Source organism: Pleurodeles waltl, chromosome 6 (genome assembly GCF_031143425.1).
Source record: "Pleurodeles waltl isolate 20211129_DDA chromosome 6, aPleWal1.hap1.20221129, whole genome shotgun sequence".
In the NCBI taxonomy this organism is placed as follows: domain Eukaryota; kingdom Metazoa; phylum Chordata; class Amphibia; order Caudata; family Salamandridae; genus Pleurodeles; species Pleurodeles waltl.
The window spans coordinates 972,713,755-972,736,990 of NC_090445.1; the positions used below are offsets into that span (position 1 = coordinate 972,713,755).

The 23,236-nt window shown below is 43.0% G+C and overlaps 1 protein-coding gene across 6 annotated transcripts in view; it reads right to left on the reverse strand.

The window, feature by feature from the left end:
- Nucleotides 1-23,236, reverse strand: part of MYOF (myoferlin) — a 686,313-nt gene that overhangs the window by 429,462 nt on the left and 233,615 nt on the right. For all 6 annotated transcript variants that reach the window (XM_069239822.1, XM_069239820.1, XM_069239821.1 and 3 more), the window contains exons 7-11: nucleotides 18,838-18,966; nucleotides 11,909-11,971; nucleotides 11,751-11,801; nucleotides 6,469-6,499; nucleotides 5,010-5,125 (exon numbers count right to left, since the gene is read on the reverse strand). In XM_069239822.1, coding sequence (XP_069095923.1) covers nucleotides 5,010-5,125; nucleotides 6,469-6,499; nucleotides 11,751-11,801; nucleotides 11,909-11,971; nucleotides 18,838-18,966 — 390 coding nt within the window. The remainder of the gene's footprint in view (nucleotides 1-5,009; nucleotides 5,126-6,468; nucleotides 6,500-11,750; nucleotides 11,802-11,908; nucleotides 11,972-18,837; nucleotides 18,967-23,236) is intronic.

Below are 23,236 nucleotides of genomic sequence, written 5' to 3' on the forward strand. Positions count from 1 at the left end.
AGGCCTCACGTATGGGGATAGTAAACACCCAGTTAGTTGGTTCTACAAGATTGAGATCCACAACCGAAGTAGCAATACCTCAAGTTAGGTCCAAATGGGACTTAAAGGACAGAGTGAGCAACATACACACAAAAAGGAACATGAGATTTATATACATACAATTCAATTCCATTTTTTACACAGAACATATCTTCCACCTAAAGGGTTAAATTAAATATACATCCGCTTTGGTCTGATATGCCCCAGATGCCTATACCTGGACTCCGATTACTACAACATGTTCTGGGACTGACCAATCATCAAGGCCCATCGACTGCAGCTTCCAAATATACTAGAAACAACTGTGGGGTGGAATAACCTGCTCAAGCCAATGTGTTGCTAATTAAAATGACACAAACTGAAGAAAGTAGGATGTACAATATGTTCATTGACAAGCTCGCCTTATTGTGACAATATCAATAGCAATGGCGTTCACCATACTCAGATATTGTCAGAAAGAAGTAACAAGATGGGCAGCATTACACAGAGAGAAAAGGCATGGTATCTGGAAAAAGATTATAAGTGAGAAGTGGTTACAACATTCAGTGTTATGCCAACAGACAACTAGTAGCCCCTAACACTAGGCATCCCCTAAATAATGTGGATTATATTGGTGATACAGACTGTGTAGCTGGCCTTCAAACATCTTGGCAGACTTTAGTACATTCTTCTAAATTACTCAATTATCACACACTATGTGGAGACAGTGTTTGAACAGTAAATCGTACATGAACATATTACCATTTCTAAAAGCATCCTTAAAACCAGAATGATGACCTTGTTGAGAACCTTAGACACTCATACACAATATTGAATACAAACAAAGAAGGGATAATATGTCGGGAGTGTTTAGAGAAAAGTTGGTCCTGTGCACGGTACTCCCATTATAATACCAAAAAAACAAAAGTACACAGTTCCAGCCAATAGACTACTACAAATGCATACAGTAAGTAATAGAGTCTATGGGTCTGCTCTTTTTAGAACAAGAGCCCTCACTCACAAAATGGTGACATGCTTCATCATCGGGCTTTTGCGCCTCGCTATACAATAGTGAACAGGGGTAGGTTATCCACCCGGTGGCCACACGAGTGGGTTGACTATACAAGCCTGGACCACTGATGCTTATCGCTATCCCGATGGGGCCCATCCTTTAATACAAGGAGGGTTTTTGTGGTACGAAGAAATCCCGTATTGGGTTATAACATGAGGATTAGGTACGTTTTTTGGTCCTGACGAATCGCACCGATCTCAACAGACATTTTTTGCGAGAAACATGTTGACCCCGATGATAGAAGTATAGTTAGTTCTGTACTCTAACTCTCCACATTCCCCCAATTCAGGGACTGACAGTTTTTTTGTTTCTGAGGGTAGACTAGATATTACTTTTAATCCTTAGCCACACTCTGTTTTTAATCATGACAGGGGTCTGGGTTGATTAAATACGATATTTCCAGACCTCTAGCCATTTTTATTTTCACATACCCATATACCAATCCCACATACTAGCACTCAGCTACCAGCATTCCTAACACGCAAAAGTTCTCTGGCAAAGAGCCCCCACGAGGGGCCCGACAGGCATTGCAGTGCCGGCCTGACGAGGAGCAAAAGCCCGATGATGAAGCATGTCACCATTTGGTGAGTGAGGGCTCTTGTTCTAATAAGAGCAGACTCATAGACTATTACCTACTGTATACATTTGTACTAGTCTATTGGCTGGAACTGTGAACTTTTTTTTTTTTTTTTTACACATACACAACTACTGCACCTACCTAGCCATTCCCAGTTCTAAAGTTTAGTGTGTTCATTAAACTACCATTCATAGTTTTAAAACTCTCCTAATACATGGCCCGCATATTTTCATCTCTCAATATTTTTTACATATGGCAATATCTATCTGAACTTACAAACATGAATATTCTGTAAATGATACTATGCTGTGCTTTACTGTTAGACCTGACATATTTGGGTGTGGTTCCCAATGTGTTTTTGCTTCCTGACCTCCTGTTTTGACTGTGTGCTGACCTCCATTTTTGCTGGCTTTAGGACTCTGTGCACTTTCTCTGCTGACCAGTGCTAAAGTGCATGTGTTGGGCTTCTAAAACTTGGTATGATTGGCTTACACCTGTTTGGCATATTTAATTTATCTGTAAGTCCCTTGTAAAGTGGTATACCATATACCCAGGGACTGTAAATTAAATGCTACAAGTGGGCCTGCAGCACAGATTGCGCCACACACACAAGTAGCCTTTCAAACCTGTCTCAGCCCTGCCACTGCAGTGCCTGCTTGTCAGGTGCTGCCACCTTAAAATTGCACTTCAAAATACTTGCCAAGGCCTAAACGTCCCTTTTATTACACCTAAGTCACCCCTAAGGTAGGCCCTAGGTAGCCCTATGGACAGGGTGCTGTGCATGTAAAAGGTGGGGCATGTGCTTTTATGTTTTGCATGTCCTAGTAATGACAGCCTGTTTTGTTTTATGCTACTGTGGGGGCTGTTCCTCTCACAGATTAGCAATGAGAATTCTCTTACATACTGTTAGGTGGTAATTTCTGAACTGAAAGGAGTGGTGTTGGGCCGTTTGGTATGTTTGGAATAGTGGCGAGAAATCCTGCTTACTGTTGTAGTTGGATTTTAAATTACTATTTTAGAAATGCCACTTTTAGAAAGTTGGTAGTTCTCTGTGCTTATAACTCTAGTGTTTGGCAACCTGCCTCCAATCCACGTCTGGTCTGTGCTGGTTGACAGCTTCCCCTTGTGCATTCCATCCACACAGCCATAAACATAGGACACTCAACTGCACCTGAATTCCATCTACATACTGATGGGTCTTCCTGGGCTTTAAGGGTGGAGGGGCTCTCGTGTACACTACAAACCCATAGATAGTTTGGAGCCAGGGCTGTGTTCAAAGGGGTTTATTGTACACTTGAAATACTTCCTTTGAAGCCACTTCTTGACCAAAGAAATTTTTTAGTGTAAGTACCAGGGCTCTGACCTCATGTTTTCAGAACACTTCTAGACTGAGGGCAATCTACCAGGAAGAAAGACTGTGGTATTGTCAAGAGAGACTGCCACTTTTCTGTTTGCTCTGCTGTGTTGGCCTGCTGCTTCTTGCCTGAGAGTGAGAGGACCAGCTCTAACTCTCTATATCCTGCAATCTAAAGTTTCTCCAAAGGCCTGACTGAGCTTGCCTTCTGTTTTTGAAGTCTAAGGGACATCAAAGACTTCACCTGCATCTTGCTACCAGCACTTGGGCTCCCTCTGCAGTGAATTTTGCTCTGCAGAGTGGTGCCAGATCCAGTCCTGGGCCCTTGGAGGTAACTGTGCTGCTGTGACACAAGAATTGTCGTAACCACATCAGCGCGTCACTTGGAACCAATACATCTTGCTGCAGAAACACTGCTTTGCAGCTGCCTGCACCAAAGCAGCGAACATCATTTACCGACTCCGCGTAACAACAACCTCGACTTAACAACCAGCCCTGGCTTCGCTGATGTAGCACCAAAGCATCAGAACCAGTTCTCATTGCTTCTGGACATCGGGAAACAACGCATCGCTGCAAGCGTGACATATCCCCTCCTCTGGATCAACGTATCGTTGCTGAGCATTCACTCAACAAAAGTATTGTCAGCTGGTCTGCATAACTTCTGTACCCAGCCCACTCTCCATCGCGGTCAGATTGCACTTTTCGATTTGCCCCAGTCCAGCGTGACCAGATAGTTCCGGATGGCGCTATTGTCTTCTAAGCACTACATTCTTGATCTAAGCTTTACAAATTAATAACTTGACTTGTGTATGTTGGATTTTGTCATTTTGGTCTTGTTTGACTTAGATAAATATTGGCTACTTTTTTCTAAACTGGTGTGGATTCCTTTTGTGGTGTTTTCATTGTGTTGCTGTGTGTGCACAAATATTTTACACATTGCCTTTTTAGTTTAGCCGACTGCTCTGCACCAGGCTACCAGAGAGTAAGCATAGGTAAACTTCTAGTGTGTATCTTACTTGCCCTGACTAGGATTGTGGTCCCTACTTGGACGGAGAGCAAACCTCTGCCCAATAGAGACCCAGTTTCGAACATTTACAATGTGTTAGAAAATGCTATTAGTTGAATATACGAGCAAAAAATGTGTGCAACAGTAATGCATTGATTATGTTACACAATACATGAAACTAGTGAAAATGGCTAAAAGAAATGTTGAGTTGTATGTTAAAATCATGTAGGTTAGTCTCTGTCCCGAAATGGGCAAAACATAGGCTTGAATAGTTATTCATGCTTGCATTCATGCGTTTAGTGAGAGAGTAGTGCACAATACACAGATAAAGTAGACCAGAGGGAGGAAACGACCTTTGACCCACTTGCCAAATGTTTACAAGTCTCCAGGGTGAATAGTTGAAAAGGTACACACACAAAAAAAAAAAAAAAAAAGTAGGACCTTGCACTTTAAATTTGTTTAGTTTCATAGCTCCCTTTTCTTTTATTTAGTTTTCAACATAAAACACTAACTTGTGAGCAGGGATAAGCTCGGAGGTTGCTGCATCTTGTGGCACACTGGCCTAACAAATTCAGATAGCTGGTAAAAAGTGCAGACTTCTTCAACGAAGGTGTACCAGAGAAGACTTGCACATATTTTTTTAGCAGAGTGGGGCTGGGCGGTAAGGAGGATTACATAAAACCGAGACCAAGGGAGTGGCCATTTTACTGGAGGGGATTGCTAGTCCCCTATGGAATGCGATGCATGCAAGACTTGTATAGCAGCCAGCAGAAAGTAGTTAAGATTTGAAATAATGTGTCATTGACATGAAAACCTCCTCCTAGTTAAATATGGCACCCTTAGTTCCAGTTGTATTGGTTTCTGCCACGGTGGTACTTCATTCCTGACAGTACTGGGGTGAACAAAGCAATACACATCAGAGACAACAGGACATCTATTGAACTGAGCTCCTGGAGGATTGCTGAATAAAGCTGGCACCTACCGGTGGCTCATCTCCTGTTCCAATAACAAAGATGCTGATTTTCAGGTAGCCTTTAGCTCCAGAGCTGACATCTTCAGAGTCGTACAGTAGAACCCATTTTCTCATGACTGCATGTCCTGGTAAAAAAAAGACAAAAAAAGAATATTAATAACAGGAAAGGGTACACTATGGTTAACAAATTCCTCAAAATCACGATGCCAACCTGCTTTCAGCCACTGGGCTTTTGTTTCCCACACTAGAGCCTTCTAGGATTTATTGTCTTCCTTTATTTCGATTGAAACCACTGGAACATCAAACCGGAAAACAAAGACTTCTGGAAAAAAGGCCTGTAAATGAAGCCGGTCCATGACATACAGGCTTATGGTGGCACCATCCATCACAGGTGCTCTGTTGCATCAGGTATTTTTCAATACTTTTACAAAGGTATTCAACAGTATGGATGGATGAAAAATAGCAATGAGTGCCGTTTTGATAGTACAATAGTTTCAAGAACAATGCTAAAGTGCCCCATGTTTTCAATACTGCTCTTTTCATTCCTAATGCCCAGTGGGCCTATAAAATAAAATTGGTGCCGTTTGTTCATAATAGTAGACATTATTCAGTTAAAGGGCAGACTGGTGCATGCAGGAGCGAGTGTGCAGAAGCCACACGCTTTCACTCCTCATCGGCAGGACTAGGTAGGCTCCTGTCTTAGCTTCTGTGCGTATTGGAAATCAAGGGAAAGAAGTAAGCAGACCTTGTTTTTTGCTTGTGTTCTGGTTGCATTTCTGCTAATACTGAAAAAACATGCACCAACTATTCTTCAGACAACAGTAACCCTTGATGGGACTTGGGAGCACTAAAGATAACCTAAATGCGGCTACCCAAAATGCCTTCATAGACCAGTTAGTGTCCCTGCTCACAGCCTTTTTGGCTACATTTCAGCAACGATGGATCAATTCGCTTTGTGATGGAGTATTGTGTATTTGTTTCCACTTTTACTCCTCCCTAGGATTGAACAAGATTTAGTGGGCTCCAGCAGCTAATAGGCAAGTACAAACCTGCCTCTCACAGTTTCTCCTGTAATAATCTAAAAGATGTTTGTAACAATTGAGAGGAAAACAATTCTAAATTATATTTTCTAGGCTCTGTTACAGGGGTAGGTCTAAGGCAATGATCATTAATTCTCGACACCAAAATATTCTCTATCAGTAGGTCACATATGAGATCATGAAATGGTTTAACAAAACCCAAGAACATTAATTAAGAACTAGTCCTTCGGAGATGGTCCAGACATAATTCTGAACACATTTTATGACACCAGGAGGTTTAACACTTTGACACTGCATACAGACATCACAAGCATCTGGAGTAACCTAATATTCCTAGGTGGGGAGAGGTACTAAGCTAGAGAGATGCTGAACCTCATTGTCCTAATTATGAATGAATTATGTGTTTTGTTTTGAAATACAGAACTTACCAGGCTCATCGTAGATGTATCCAATGTCAATCTGAAATACAAAAAGTAAAACAAATAAAGCTCATCAAATAATGAGAAGGTTGTTCTTTGTCACTATTATCAATGCTGCACACTGAAAATACATACAAACGGAACAATGTGATTTGGGGTATTTAAGCATCACAATTAATTGTTGTTTCACAGAGATCTAACCACACACCTGCTGTTGTGGGGACCAGGACTCAATTTGAGCTGGTGGCTGCAGGCGGTGGGAAACCGCACTTATGTTTGGGGACCATCACTTATTTTTCATCATCAGACACAGCAAGATAGAGAAAGAAATAAAAGGGATAAAGGAAGGCATACTGCAAAATAGTGACAAAGAAGAAATCTGTTATAAACAACTATTTGCGAAGCCACAGTGTCTGGTTTGAATGTGGACATAAAAAATCCTGCTGCGGTAAAAAACAAAATAATAACAACGATTTTTATATATACAATGTGTTAATAGACTAAAGACTTTAATATGTGAAAATTATGTGTGCTATTTAGATGTAAAATAGTCATTCATATTGCAATGCAAGCATTTGATAATATGTAGGATGATAGCTCAAACAGTCAATAGCTTCAGGAGAGAGACATTCTCCCCAGGGCAGAGCTAAAGTCAACTCCATGCATACATTAAAGAATTAGTAACAATAGGTTGGGTAGCTAGGGACACTGAAACAAGATCTAAAAATAACCTGCAAGAGTGAGATAGAGAGAAAAGTATACGGTGGTGGAAGAAAAGGTGTGAGATATATTTATGAGTAGGTAGTATTCCTATTCAGCAACCACTGTGTTTGGCAACACCCGTGGTGGGATCCTAGGAAAACCTCTGGGCCTATTCACTCAATTCTTTTTTATTAAACAAATAAATCGATGTTTGGGACCAAATACCCAGTTAGGTTTCAAGTACTATAGGACTTGCTACCTTTCAAATCGTTCACAACCTGCTATGAAAGAGCACTCGGAGGTAACAACCTGTCAAAGAAACACAACGTTTCATCATCTGAAAAGAAAACTCAGAAAAACAAATGCTTTCCTGTACCTAAAATGGTAACACATGAAGGTCATATGGTGTGTAGTTTTGGATCAATAAAAATTACATTTCGAAAGCGGACTTCCAAATGTTCCTCGGTCTGGTGTCAGCAGTTCACTCATTCCTCCTGTTTATCTTTAATTATGGAGCAATGGTTCTAGTTCTGCATTCCCTTAAAAATGCAGCACTGAAATTTCCAGAATGTAATGCTCAAAACATAACTGCAAAGCACCATACCATTGTACTGCTTGACACGCCTTAGAAGATCACCTTTGTGTTTTAGGGCGTGGGTACAGATAGTTGTAACTGGGTGTTGGCAGCGCTAATTATTTCAATACTACCAGTGCTCTGGCATATTGTGGATGCTTACAGTGTGCCTACTCTTAGGTGAAGGAGTGACAGTTACTTACTGCTTCACAATTTCAAACGCCTGTACACAAAGGCACCATTTTGCTCCTACGTCTAATGTAGATAAGTCAAATGTGTTGGCGTTGTCAAATGCTTATTTCTCAAATAATATAGCAGAACCTTAGGAAATCAGATTTATGGATTCTAGGGCTTATTAGTGGAGATTGCGTTTCAGAAAGTTTCTGGCTACTTCTCTGAACCTAAGTCGAGTTCAGGTTTGAGGTATTATGTGACCTGCTTCATATAGAACATAGAGGCCTTTTGTGTCAGAAGTAGATCTGTGTGAGAACTAGAGTGTGACTTCAAGATTGCTACAACACCACTGTAGTTTCCTAGATATTTCTTGTGCCGAAACAGTGCTAATAGTTTTGGGGGTGGAAGACTGAGGGGGATATTGCTAGTCACACACGGAATTGAATATAAGGAGCTATGAATCAACTCTTTTTCCAAGACTGTGTCTGGCAGCAAAAGGTGGAGCGTATTCCCAGACACTGGGGCGGATCCAGTTTTCTAGACGGGATAAATGGGTGTTGCCTTTGGAGCTGTGTGGGATCCCGAGGTGTCTTTATTAATAAGGGAACCAGGGGCACCCCTCACTGTTCTACTGAGGCCATGAATGTGTTTGGATCTGGGGTTGCACCTTGGAGATACAGTGACCTGATCTGCTACTAGAGAACTAGAGAGAGGAATTTGAAATGTAGGTACAATAAACGGCTCATATTTCTAGACTCCAGTTTGTGCAACGAAGAAAATAAGGGGAAAACTGCAACTAGAAAAAAGGGAACTGTTGTGAAACAATTTCGAGGTTTTTAACAGGCACTCACTAAACAATGAGCATCTTTGACATGCAACCGTAGTTAACCTGAGCATTTTTAGGTGCTAACCTTAAAGGCGATAACATCGGGACCCACGGGTGTCTTCTATGCTCGACCCAGAGGGTCTTGAATATGGTTTCTGCTGTAAGATGTGCTAATTCACGTTATGGTTTGGGCTTCGAGGAATAGTTGGTCAGTTTTGTGATCAATGTCTTTTGTTTGTTTTTCCTCTTTTCTCACAATGCCTTAGCCTCCATTTGGAGGTTCTGAACCTTGACATTTATTCATGAGGCTTGGTTATGCTAGCGCTTTGAAACAAGTATAAGCAGAGAGTCTTTGTTACTTGTTTTACTTTTAATTATATCTATAAATTCTGAAAGAAGAATAAATGTTAAAATATAGGTCTACCACATTGTTAGCGGTGCACAGCATGCAGAAGCAGAAGTTATGGCTGGACAACCTGGACTAATCATTGTCAATGCACACCTGTATCCCACGTGCATTTGCTTTGCATTCATAGTGGGTTAACTAGCATAATCCAAGAGAAAAGTCAACAGATCTGAATATTTCCTCCAAGAATTGTACCTGTTCTCTGCAGTGTTTGTTTATGGGGTTCAAAGTTTAGCCTAGCAGTTTACACCAGCTGAAAATGCAAACCAAAAAAAAACAATGCTGCTATCTACATAGATGAATCGCTTTGAGAGCTGTGCAATAAATCCCTGGGTTGCAGATTTGCCTATGGATTAAATTTTTATAGAGTTGCTTAACTTATCCATCACAATTCACCAGTGGTTCTTAACCTATGGTCCGGGTACCCTGGTGGGTCTGTGAAGCCTATTCAGGGGGTCTGCAACTGCTTAGAATATTAACAGGTGAATAAGGTGTATATACAGGGAGTGCAGAATTATTAGGCAAATGAGTATTTTGACCACATCATCCTCTTTATGCATGTTGTCTTACTCCAAGCTGTATAGGCTCGAAAGCCTACTACCAATTAAGCATATTAGGTGATGTGCATCTCTGTAATGAGAAGGGGTGTGGTCTAATGACATCAACACCCTATATCAGGTGTGCATAATTATTAGGCAACTTCCTTTCCTTTGGCAAAATGGGTCAAAAGAAGGACTTGACAGGCTCAGAAAAGTCAAAAATAGTGAGATATCTTGCAGAGGGATGCAGCACTCTTAAAATTGCAAAGCTTCTGAAGCGTGATCATCGAACAATCAAGCGTTTCATTCAAAATAGTCAACAGGGTCGCAAGAAGCGTGTGGAAAAACCAAGGCGCAAAATAACTGCCCATGAACTGAGAAAAGTCAAGCGTGCAGCTGCCACGATGCCACTTGCCACCAGTTTGGCCATATTTCAGAGCTGCAACATCACTGGAGTGCTCAAAAGCACAAGGTGTGCAATACTCAGAGACATGGCCAAGGTAAGAAAGGCTGAAAGACGACCACCACTGAACAAGACACACAAGCTGAAACGTCAAGACTGGGCCAAGAAATATCTCAAGACTGATTTTTCTAAGGTTTTATGGACTGATGAAATGAGAGTGAGTCTTGATGGGCCAGATGGATGGGCCCGTGGCTGGATTGGTAAAGGGCAGAGAGCTCCAGTCCGACTCAAACGCCAGCAAGGTGGAGGTGGAGTACTGGTTTGGGCTGGTATCATCAAAGATGAGCTTGTGGGGCCTTTTCGGGTTGAGGATGGAGTCAAGCTCAACTCCCAGTCCTACTGCCAGTTCCTGGAAGACACCTTCTTCAAGCAGTGGTACAGGAAGAAGTCTGCATCCTTCAAGAAAAACATGATTTTCATGCAGGACAATGCTCCATCACACGTGTCCAAGTACTCCACAGCGTGGCTGGCAAGAAAGGGTATAAAAGAAGGAAATCTAATGACATGGCCTCCTTGTTCACCTGATCTGAACCCCATTGAGAACCTGTGGTCCATCATCAAATGTGAGATTTACAAGGAGGGAAAACAGTACACCTCTCTGAACAGTGTCTGGGAGGCTGTGGTTGCTGCTGCACGCAATGTTGATGGTGAACAGATCAAAACACTGACAGAATCCATGGATGGCAGGCTTTTGAGTGTCCTTGCAAAGAAAGGTGGCTATATTGGTCACTGATTTGTTTTTGTTTTGTTTTTGAATGTCAGAAATGTATATTTGTGAATGTTGAGATGTTATATTGGTTTCACTGGTAATAATAAATAATTGAAATGGGTATATATTTGTTTTTTGTTAAGTTGCCTAATAATTATGCACAGTAATAGTCACCTGCACACACAGATATCCCCCTAACATAGCTAAAACTAAAAACAAACTAAAAACTACTTCCAAAAATATTCAGCTTTGATATTAATGAGTTTTTTGGGTTCATTGAGAACATGGTAGTTGTTCAATAATAAAGTTAATCCTCAAAAATACAACTTGCCTAATAATTCTGCACTCCCTGTAAATAAACACCCAAAATGTGAAACTCAACATTTTAAGCGTTCTACAAAATGTGGAGGAATTTGAAATTGGAGAATAAAAACTAAGTTAGTATTGATAGATTGATTCATGGTAGCAATGCGAGTGAATCAACATAACATAGCATGGCTGACAAGTGGTCTCAATTGAATTTAAAAGAGCTCCAACTTTCCCAATAAAATTAAAATGTTCTTTTGATTTTACATTAGTTTTTGAAGTAAAATATTTAATCATGTGTACATCTGCTTGGTGTATGCTTGTTTCGCAGCTCAAATCATCATAAATGCCTAGGCCGGGGTCCCTGGCTTCTAGTAACGAATTAGTGGGGGTTCCCTGGATTCCAACAATCATTCAGTAGAGGTCCCAGGTTTCCAATACTGATTATCTAGGGGTCCACAGACATCAAGAGGTTAAGAAGCGGCAGCTCTAAGGCCTACTTTGTAATGGAGGCTACACTGTAACGTACCACCGGTAATTCCAACAGTTAAGTAGAGCTTAACATTGTCGGTGAAAACAGACACCTGCTCACCTTAAACTCTCCAATCAGGCTGTCTGCACGGATAGATCCGGAATTGAATAGCTAGGGAAGAAACAACATGTTTAGCTTATTTTCATTAAAAGAACAGCACTGGCAATTTCTTAAATTATTTGTGAAAAAAATGTAATTTGATTTAGGTGTTTCCTTACCCGAATTCCCACGGTTTCATCAAACAGTTCTGAAGGTGTCATATTTACATTGTAGAAAAAGATCTACAAAATAATAACAAAAATGGATTTACATTTGGGAAAGAATTATAAATACACCTGTCATAATATACCAAAGAGAAAGCTGAAATGCTTAACAGAATAAAAGCATAGTAGCAGGTGTTGGAAAGTAGCATCTTTCTGGTATAGTTACCACCACTTTTGCCTGGTGTCAGTACTGTAGTACACTGGGATCCTGCTAACCAGGACCTCCCTTAAATGTAGTTGTATGGTAACTTTTACACCCTATAATTGGCATACTGGTGAACCCACGTGTAGGAAGTTGGCTCTGTATATGCTATCTCTAAGTGAGAGAGAGTGTGCACAGAGTCCACGGGTTCCCCTTAGCGGTTGACAGTTGCAAAATTAGATAAGACTAATGTTCTATTTTGTGGTAGTGTGGTTGAGAAGTAGGCTTATCAGAGGGTAGTGTTAAGCATTTGTTGTACACACACAGGCAATAAATGAGAACGCATACTCAAAGACTTAACTCCCGGCCAATAGATTTTTATATAGAAAAATATTTTCTTAATTTATTTTAGAACCACAAGATTCAGAATTTAGGTACGTACATAAATTGTAAGGTACTGTACTTGACATAGGTAAGTATGGAACTTTGAATTAAAACAGTAATGTACACAGTTTTGGCAAAAATGGCAATAAGCTATTTTAAAAGTGGACACAGTGCAAAAATCAACAGTTCCTGGGGGAGGTAAATTTGGTTAGTTTCTCCGGTAAGTAAAGCACTTACAAGTTCAGTCACCTGAGAATAGGCAGCCCCCTGTTGGGGGTTCACATTAACCCCAAACACCCAGCACCAGCAACATAGGGCCGGTCAGGTGCAGAGGTCAAAGTAGGGCTGAAATAACATAGGTGCCTATGGAGAACAGGGGTGCTCCGGTTCCAGTCTGCTAGCAGGTATGTACCAGAGTCCTTGGGGAGCAGACCAGGGGGCTTTGGTAGAGCACTGGGGGGTCCCAAACAGGCACACAAAATACATCCTCAGTGGCACAGGGGAGACCGGGTTCACTGTGTGAACAAGGTGTCCGGTAGTAGGTAGGAAACAATGGAGAGACCCGGGGGTCACTCTGGCGATGCAGGCAAGGCACAGGGGGGCTTCTCAGGCCAACCACCGACTGAGCTAGGATGAGGGCCACCTGCTGGTCACTCCTGCACCGGTGGTTGGTTCCTCTCCATCCTGGGGGCTGTGGGTGCAGTGCTTCGTCCAGGTATCGGGTTCTTTTGTTGCAGGGCAGTCACAGTCAGGGGGAGCCTCTGGATCCTCTCTGCAGGTGTCGCAATTGGGGTGCAGGGAGATCGACTCAGGGTGTCCACATCGTTGGAGTCGCCTGCGGGTCCTCTCTGCTGTGTTGGTTCTTCTGGACACACGCCAGGGGCGTTGGGTGCAGAGTGTGAAGACTCACGCTTCCGGAGTAAGGCTGGAGTCTTCTTTGGAGATGGTTTCTTTGTTGCAGTTTTGAACAGTGCCGCTGTCCTCTGGGGTTTCTTGGTCCTTTAGGTGCAGGTCAGTCCTCTGAGTACTCAGAGGCCGCTGGTCCCGCTGGATGCGTTGCTGTGCAGGTTCTCTGAGTCTGGAGACAGGCCAGTAGGGCTGGGGCCAAGTCAGTTGTCGTCTCCGTCATCTCTGCAGGGCTTTCAAGTCAGCAGTCCTTCTTTCTCCAGGTTACAGGAATTGGATTTCCTGGGTTCAGAGTCACCCCTAAATACTAAATTTAGAGGTGTGTTTCGGTCTGGGGGGCAGTAGCCAATGGCTACTGTCCTTGAGGGTGGCTACACTCTCTTTATGCCTCCTCCCTGTGGGGAGAGGGGCACATCCCTAATCCTATGGGGGGGGATCCTCCAAAACAAGATGGAGGATTTCCTAAGGCAGGGGTTACTTCAGCTCAGGACACCTTATGGGCTGTCCTGACTGGTGGGTGACTCCTGCTTGTTTTTCTCATTATCTCCTCTGGACTTGCCACCAAATGTGGGGGCTGTGTCCGGAGGGGCGGGCATCTCCACTAGCTGGGGTGCCCTGGGGCGCTGTAACACCAGGCTAGAGCCTTTGAGGCTCACCGCCAGGTGGTACAGTTCCTGCGGGGGAGGTGTGAAGCAGGCTTTGTTCCTGGCCACAGAGTGACAAAGGCTCTCACCCCATATGGCTAGAAACCAATCTGGATGTGGCAGGTTGGCAGAAACTGGTCAGCCTAACACTAGTAGTTGGACTGGTATACAGGGGGCATCTCTAAGATGCTCTCTGTGTGCATTTCTCAATAAATCCCATACGGGCATCAGTGTGGATTTATTGTGCTGAGAAGTTTCATACCAAACTTCCCAGTATTCAGTGTAACCATTACCAGGGCTGTGCCAGTTGTGGAGACAAAAGTACAGTTTAGGGAAAGAATACCTGTGCTGGGGCCTGGTTAGCAGAGTCCCAGCACACTTTCAATCATAATCAACAAAAGGCAAAAGGTTAGGGGGTAACCATGCCATGAGAGGCATTTTCCTACACCATGTAAGTCCCGAGTATACGGTACTCAAGCACTCAGAGCACTGGTAAACAAGCTGCAGCATGTTTTATGCAATTCATAGGGGCCCATGCAAACTGGGATGACAGGCCTGCCACTGCAGCCTGTGTGAAATGGTGCATGCACCTTTCACTGCAGCTATAAGATTTACCTTATATCCTGGTCATTGCACTCTGACCATGTAAATCACCCCTAAGGCTAGCCCTTCAGCCGAAGGGCAGGGTGCATGGTTCTATGTGTGAGGGCATCCCTGCTTGAGCAGATGTGCCCCTACAAACCCCAGATTCCATTTTCTTGGCTTTGTAAGTGTGGGGAAACCATCGTAAGGTATGGAGTGGATACTGGTCAACACAAGATGTCCACCTACTAATAAATTCACCAGACCTAGGCATGTTTGGTGTCAAAACATGTTAGAATCATATAAGTACACAGATTCCAGTGTTAGATTTGTGATACCATGCACTCGGAGGGTTCCTTAGGGGATCCCCCATGCCTACCTGGACAGCCTTGCAGGGTCTGCATGCCAGTCTGTGCTGCTGCCAACCCCAGACACTGTTCAGCCCTCCTGCTGCTGAGCCTAACATGACCAGGGGAAGGCAGGATAAATGATTTCCTGTACGATAGACCAGCTCTTTTTTTTTTTTTTTTTTAGAATTAAGTGTCTCTGGGCTAGGGTGGGGGTGCCTCTGAGCACCACAAGACTGCTTTGAAGGGCCCATTTGGTGCCCTCCTTGCATTAACTGGTTTGCACCAGTGCAGGAACCCGTGGTTCCTGCACTGGTGTGAAACTAACTACACAAAAGACAGGAGAATGACCACCCCCCACCCAACTCCTCCCCTAGGGAGGTGCACAAGGTTCTGCCAGGTGGCTGTTTGATTTTGCCATGTTGGAAATAAGATGAGCGGGGCCCCTGGGAGCATCTGACTGGTTAGTACAGCTAGGTGACGTCCCTCACCCCCCCATCTCCCCCATACCCAACAGGTGGGTCACTGCAGTAAGTGTCCATCCCCCCTTCCTGGGTTACTTAAGGGCTCCCTTGAGGGTGGGACCCTAGATTTGTCTGCAAGACTTCAGGAACCATTTGCAAGCCTCCCCTACAAGACACTTCTGCAACCTAGACACTGGAACTGCTGCTGTTCTTCACTGAAACCAGAAGCAAGACTGTAACCAAAAGGAGGGCTCCTACTGCAACTTTAGTTTCAAGTTCTGCAAAGACTCCTGCAACCTTATGGCTGTGCATCCTCCAGTGTCACTGGGTCTCTGCCTACACTTAGGGAAGCAAGAAGGAATCTCCCTTGGAGTGGAGTCACTCCCCTGCATCTGCAAACCTCCACGACGATGACCGGCTTGTGGATCCTGCTGTCCCATGGATTCCTCAAGGCTCTACCAAACAAGTGGTGGTTATGTGGCTCTCCAGAGGTCTAACCTAGCTTCCTTGCAACTGAGAAGTCTGTGGTCCCTCACCAGAGCTGCTTGGCTAGAACCCCCTGTACACCTCGTCTGTTAGTTGTTGCCAAGGCTTGTGACCTCAAGTCCAAAGACCTCCCAGCAGCTCTATCTTTCAGCACTCTCCAGCTCCAATAATGACTCCCTCTCTGCAACTCCTGCGACATGGGCATCCCTCTTTGCTGTGCTGCTGAGGCCTCCCTGTGACTCCCTGTGCCTTCTGCCAGAGGGTCCTGCTGAGGGTTCCAACAATTCCTGCTGTCTCTCCTGCTTGCTGAGGGCTGGCCCCGTCCTACCTGCCAAGGTTGGGTCACCTAGACCTTGCTGTTCCCCACAAATCCTGCAAACTCCATGAAACACTTCTATGCATTTGCCAAGGCTTGTTGGTGGTCCTGCTGACCACTGACCTGACTGCAATTCGGCATCCAGCATGGGAAAGCTTGTGAATGACTCCTGGGATCCTCCTGCATCACCTGGACTCCACAGCTGCAATTCTTTGGCCATCGTCCACCAGGAAGCATCATTGAGAAGAGCGAGCATTGCCCTCCTGCACTGCCTAGACACCTCTGGGTGGTCCGTTCTCTGTCCCCTCTCTACTTAGGTCCTCTTCTTCTGCAATCCATGCCTGGGTTCCACCGACCTGGCCCACAGGTCGCAACAGCATATGGACAGCCATGGTCCCCATTGACTTCAACAGGAGGTTCTGACACAAATTCATCCCTATGCACCTTGGCTCCCTGGTGTAGGTACTCCACAGTTCTGGGTACCCACAGGTGAGGGTACTATCCAACTTCCCTTATCCCAATGGGTTTCCTTGGAGTCCTCTGGGAAGGATCCTAAAAAACAAACTCCAACGGCAACTTCCCCAGGTTAGCCTACAGACACTGACCCGAGATTTCTACTCTGCACACTGGCGAATGGGGAATCCTACCTACTTACCTTTGGGGTTTTAGTACCTCCCCAGTCCTAAGGGTCCTTGGTTGGTAGTGTGGGTTGGGAGTGATTTTCTCAGTCCATTTTCTTTGTATATTGTTTGCCAACCAATAGGGGCCCATGTTATTTTATGCCTTTACTGACCTGTTGCTCAGTATATGTTTGTATGACCATATCGCCAGCTAGGAGATATATCAAAGTTAGTGTGTTATAATAAATATTACATACTTTTCTAACACTGGTGTGGTTCTTTACTGTGTGTACTTCACTGACTGGCCTGTATGGTGTTTACCACAGCTTTACACCCTCCTGGATGAGCCTTAGTTGCTCTCTTCAGCTACCGTTATAAGAGCTCTGGTTATCTGGAGCCACCTACACTATCAAAAAGGGTTCCCTGGACATAGTACAGGGTGCCTCGCCTATAGGTGTGCACCATATACTGAGCAAGCCTCCTACAGCAGGCTCAGCACAAACCAAAACAATTCCATTTAAATATTAGTTCGAATGAGCAGCACCACACTGAGTGGGAAACCAAAGCATTCTCTTCAAAGAAAAATATTTTGAACTGTAGTGCAACAGAGATGCTGACCTGATTTATACCTAAAAGTTACCTCCCTCTACTGAGGGCACTAGTAGTTGTTAATGCCCTTTACTGTAGTCATTACGTGTTAACTGCCGACTCAAGAACTGCAGCTTAGGCTAAAATAAAAACGCATGATAAATAGAAGGTAAACTAACAGCTTCTTAATGTCAGGTTAATGTGATCAAAAAGGGTAAGGGGACCTTTTGACCCCGAACTTATAGCCTACTATAGACAAACACATCAAATGCACGTCTCTGCTTCACGTGGTCCATTGAGAGGATCACTGAATTTAGACTGTCGACATGTATAAGCAGTATTAGAGCCAGAAGTCTAAGGCTTCTGACTGGATGTGCAATATCATCATTCCATCCGCGTGCTAGTAATAAAGCCATGGAGATACACATTCATTAAAGAAATCGCTAACTTTCGGATGCCCTGCAATCCATTAAAACATCTTGAAAAGTTTAATAAAAAAATGGCACTCCGGACTAAGCAACTTGTTGGAAAAGTATGTGAAGCAATCACACAGAGACACGTAGGAGCAAAAGAGTGCAAGTGTGAGAGTGAGAGGTGACTAGTAGCCTTGGCAGGTTCCACCAGAAGCCCGGCTTTGAAACCGATATTGTACATCTCTGGACACTGCGAGCCAATGATTCGTTTTCACATGAGAAGCAGAGGGGAAAGAGGCACGGCAAGCATTATAGCATAGTTAAACCTAGTGTTGTGCATAATCTTAAATTGGACTAATGAGCCAATTGACGGATCCATAACCCAGTAAGAGGCCAGGCCTAAAGGCTTTGAAGCAGCTGGCCCACTCAGCATTTGCAGTATTTATTTAATGGCCAGTTGTTCCTGGAGAGAGTTGTACAGCTGACTGTATCCCCAAGAAACAAGGATTGGGAGTGTCAAGAGGTCTTGATAATAAACACATTCAAGCAAGACCTAAAAATTAATTTACGTTAATGACTACCTCCTCCTATCTGTGCTGCTGCTAGAGGAAAACACCATAAATTATTTAGTTATCTAAAACAATTTAATAGCATTACAATGGCATGTGTGTGCCCTTTAAAGTTCAATCTCAGGCAGCTGGATAAACAAATTGATCACAATTGTGGAAGCACACAACGTCTATCCAATCAAAAAAATGTAATCCTGACTCCCAATATATGGGTAGAGCCCAAGCCCCTCTCCATGTAGTTCTCACATAGTTAGCTGGCGACAGCTGCACTAACAAGCCAGGCCATATGAAGGGCAAAAGAAGGAAAAACTGAAAAGACGACCCTGAGCCTCTAGAATACCATTCTATGAAGTGGCACATACAAGTAATCCGCAAGGGTGGAACTTCAGACTGAAAATAATGATCCAACTCATGAACATTTACCTCATCAAAAAATGGATTGTTCCCTCTCTTGATTCGAGTTCGATGTGTCTGATTACCAACATTAACTTTGACGACTGGTTTTATGTTATTGCCACTCAATTGACGTCCTTCAATCACTCGGACACGGATCTGGAAAGAAAAAAAACACCAGATATCAAATCTGATTCTGAAAAGATGGAAGATTTAATGTGAGTAGCCTAAAAACATTTATTTAACAAATTAGCAGAGGGATGAGAACAAATCATTTAGGAAGATCAGGACTAATATACGTGCAAGAATTACATTCAAATACCAAATCCAGCCATTTTTTTTCACAATAATCCTTATGACATGGGGCATTCCTGGGTTTTTACTGTTTCATACCAGGCTGGCTTTCTGGTAAGACACCTGCAATCTAGCATTATCCAGAAAACAAATCTTCTTTATATCCCCCATATTGCATGTGATATACTCAAGCACTGGTTTTGCAATTTCCCTGCAAATGGTACATGGTTTCTCTAATTATTTTTGAGATCCTAATCCCTCTTCACCTAGACACTCAACTAACCTTCGTTGGCCTCAAATAAAGTGGCTGTGCAAGTGCCTACAACTTTGAAGGGAGTGCACTCCAAGGGAAAACTCAATCTGAGGCATGTCTCTGCTGACCATCAGTATATAGTTACACTTCACAAAATTTAATTTTTAACTTTAAATGTTATAATTAAATGTAGTTCTATATTTCTAGAAGCATTAATATGTTTGATGTGCATCTATACTCTTATGGTGTTTTACTCATTCTCGGCACTAAGATGGAAGGTAAAGAACACTGCACAATCCCTCACTGATATGCAATAACACCATGATGGTGCACTAAAATGGTCCCGGGGCTATTTTTTACTAACGTTTAACAATTGAACAGAAGACAACATCTGTCCGGTTTCTATCTAAATGTTCTTGATTATCATATCTCTAACATGTCATATTAGTCTTAATTATTTCCACTTTTTGTTTAACAATTACTACTTGCACATTCTCTTTATTTCCCCTGCACTTTAGTCTACATTCAATTTTTTTTCCAATCTTCAATACTTTGCACAGATTAGAAAGCCACAACGCTTCTCTCACCTCTGTTACAATCCAACATAAATTGATCTTTAATCTTTCTTAATAGTTTTCTCAAAAACATGCAATTTTTCGCTTTCTCCAGACACACACTCCTCTGTACTCTCCCCTCACTTTTGAGATCTCGTTCCAAAGTAACTCTTTAAAAATGATGCAAACCTTTGCTGAGGAATGTACATCAAGCTTTTCCTCCACAAAAATAAAATTAATTTAAGCAATGTAACTGTTCGGTAGAGAGTGTGGGTAAATGTTCATGAACCCCCTGCCCCTCAGGGCTTGAAGCAATGTATTAGAAATTAATTCTTCATTTCTACTCTCATGTTTGTACCACATACCATGGCGTAGTGAAAAATACATTTTTCATATTTGATGGTGATAGGCAGTAGTGGATACCATTCTGAAATTCACTGTTGGTTTCTCACCAAATTGAATCTGAATTTTACACCCAAAGCACACTTCTGGCATACAGAGACACAAACATTGAGGAAAAAAACTGGTACCCAATATGATACCTGAGTGCTAATTCTTGGCTCCTCACACCCTGCAGTTGTGATGTGCTGTGCTAATTGTTCTCCTTAGTTCTATCACCACTCCTACCCAGCAGCACCCAGGATAATTCAAGTGTCTAGATAAAAACAACAATGCTACAATTGGTGAAAGAACCAAAAAAGGCAGCCCTGTTCTGTACGGTTCCAAAGTGCAGCCACCGTTTGGCCCTTCTGATGGCAAATCGGCACATCTCTAACGAACGTTCCTCCACTTGTCAGAGTAGATGCCATGTGGCTCTTTTTCTGTTACAACACGCAACTGGAAGGTAACTTCTCCAGGCATCATCGCCCTGCTGTTCACAGATCCCTCCAAAAAGCTCACATGCCAGACTTTGTGGCATTATTATGCTACATTGGCCTAGATTTCAACACAAGGAGTGTTGGCATGACCACCACAACAAGTTCACCAGGTGGGTCTCGGTAACGGTGATGCATGGACAACCACTGAATGCCCAAGTCTTCGGTCTCGAGCAGAACAGGCTAGTGCTAAGAAGGCGCACATTGAAGGATACCAAAGCTTGTCCCAAACCTCGAGAATGAATCATAGAGGGATTGCTCTCATGAGCTAGTCACTCCCCACAAACCTTTGTTCATTTAGATGCATGACTATTGGTGGAGCCAAACTGTGAATTGATCACACACAATTCTTCCTAGAAAGTTACATGCATGCAAGTATAACTAAGTTTAAGATGATTCTGTAAATCACCCATGTGGCAGTTAGTTTCATTGGATATTCTACAGTCGCTTCACAGCGAGGTGACAGATCGGGGAAAATTAAGTGTATGCTGTGGAGAGGAGATCCCTTCCAACTTGGATCAGAAGTATCAAAGACAAAGGGCCCCTCTGCATCTTTCGTAGTGTTGGGACACTTACTTAGGAGCTGGTATCCCATCTAAATCGTCCCCAGTGTGATAACGAACATTACTCAGATAGAAGTACTTAGAAGCTTCAGGCTCTGTCCACCATAGAAGCCCGTCTGCCAGAAGGGTGTTCCTTGATTAACAGTCTCAAATTTGAATGATGCCTGTAGAGGATTTCATGATGATATCACACTTCACAATGTGTTCATATAGTAACGTAGTTCTCACAATATGCTCCAATGAGAGATGGTTAAATATATTTTTTGTAAAGAGAAGCAAGGTAAATAAAGCCTCGACAACAAGCACTTCTAAGATCCTCAGGGCTTTCATCTTCAAAGAAAAAGCAGGCGGAAGTGGTAACTATGGATACACTCCAGGACTTAACAGGGGAATCATTTGGTGACCATGCATAAAATTAACATATCAATCACTCAGATGATGTGGAAGAAATTGAACAATCTTGAATAAGGAACGGAAATTAGGAGGAGGATCGATGAGTTAGGGAATGTAAGGGAGAAATCAAATGAAGGATAAGAAATGAGGCACAAAATATAGGGGACAAGGAATGAGAAATGAGCAAAAGAGATTAGTAGGGGTGAGGAGTGGAGTTTAAAGAGTGTACAGCAAAGGAGAGGCAAGAGGTTAAGAATGAAGAGGAAGGAGTAATACACGAGTAGTGAGAATTGAGGGGTGAGGACTGAAGGTTAAAGTGAGAAACAAGGATCAAAATTCAATGGTGAACAACGAGGAGGATGAATAAGGAGTAAGTCATGCAAATGTTGACTGAACACACTGTAAGAAGGACAAACGAGAAAGAAACAGATGAAATCCTAAAATGTGAAAAAGGCGAGGAAGAGGAACGGAGATTGAAGAAGAATGGGGAGTGAAGAGGATGATGGGTGGATGAGGCTATTTTTAAAAAGGTTGCTGTTAAGTCACATTAAGAGGGTCAAGAGACCACGGCGTTCATATCTCGGCCAGTAACAGGACAGGTTAGTAACTTGACAGAGCTCACTAAGGGCTTCAGAGCAATATAATTACATATCAATGTAAGTTTCAACTGGAGAAGGAAGCAGCATGGTCTCCTCTACCTAGATGCCATACAAAACCTCAGTTATGTATCTTTATTATAGCAGGCTCTGTGAAGCAGACTCACTCCCTTGCTGAATGACCACGCCACATACTTCTAGAACAGAAGCATGCTTGCAACTAAGTCAGAATTCTAATACAAACCTACGGAAGTCTATTGCTATGGAGAACCTTATTAAAGGCGCATTTCAGTGCTGGAGCCCATGGTTTGATGGCTCTAATACTTAAGGTTAGTTTGCTGCCAACCTCTCTCTTGATGCGGAGCATCTTTCTCATCGTACTTCTACAAATAGGCACACTTTTTTTTATCTTAGTTACCCAGTAGCCTTGGCCTTCTCTCTACAGCGCAGTTTCTCTCCAAGCAGATCTGGTTGATATAGCGCTTGAGAGCACCTCACCTTCATACAATGCAAGAAGAAGTGTACTATATCCACAGTCATAGGAATACAGTGATGCAGTTAAACAGGAACCAGCTGCTAGAGCTTGAATCCAACCTGTCACTGACATTCACCAGAACAAGCAGAAAAAAATAAATGCTTTGTAGATTGTAAATTCCTACATAGAAAAACAGCAAGCAGCAGTTTTTCTTGTTGATCACCTCTGCCCCCCTTCCACCCATCTACTTACGTCAGCTGTTTGTATGCAAAACAAAAATGTTATCAGCTACCCAACACCACAGAAGGTAAGTCTGGGTAAGGTTTGTTTATGGTTACACGTTACAATTTTGAAGCCTTAAATGTGTAAATATCCTTGGTTATATTCAGAGGCAAACGACTAAAGCTCTCGTTTTGCAGAGTCCAT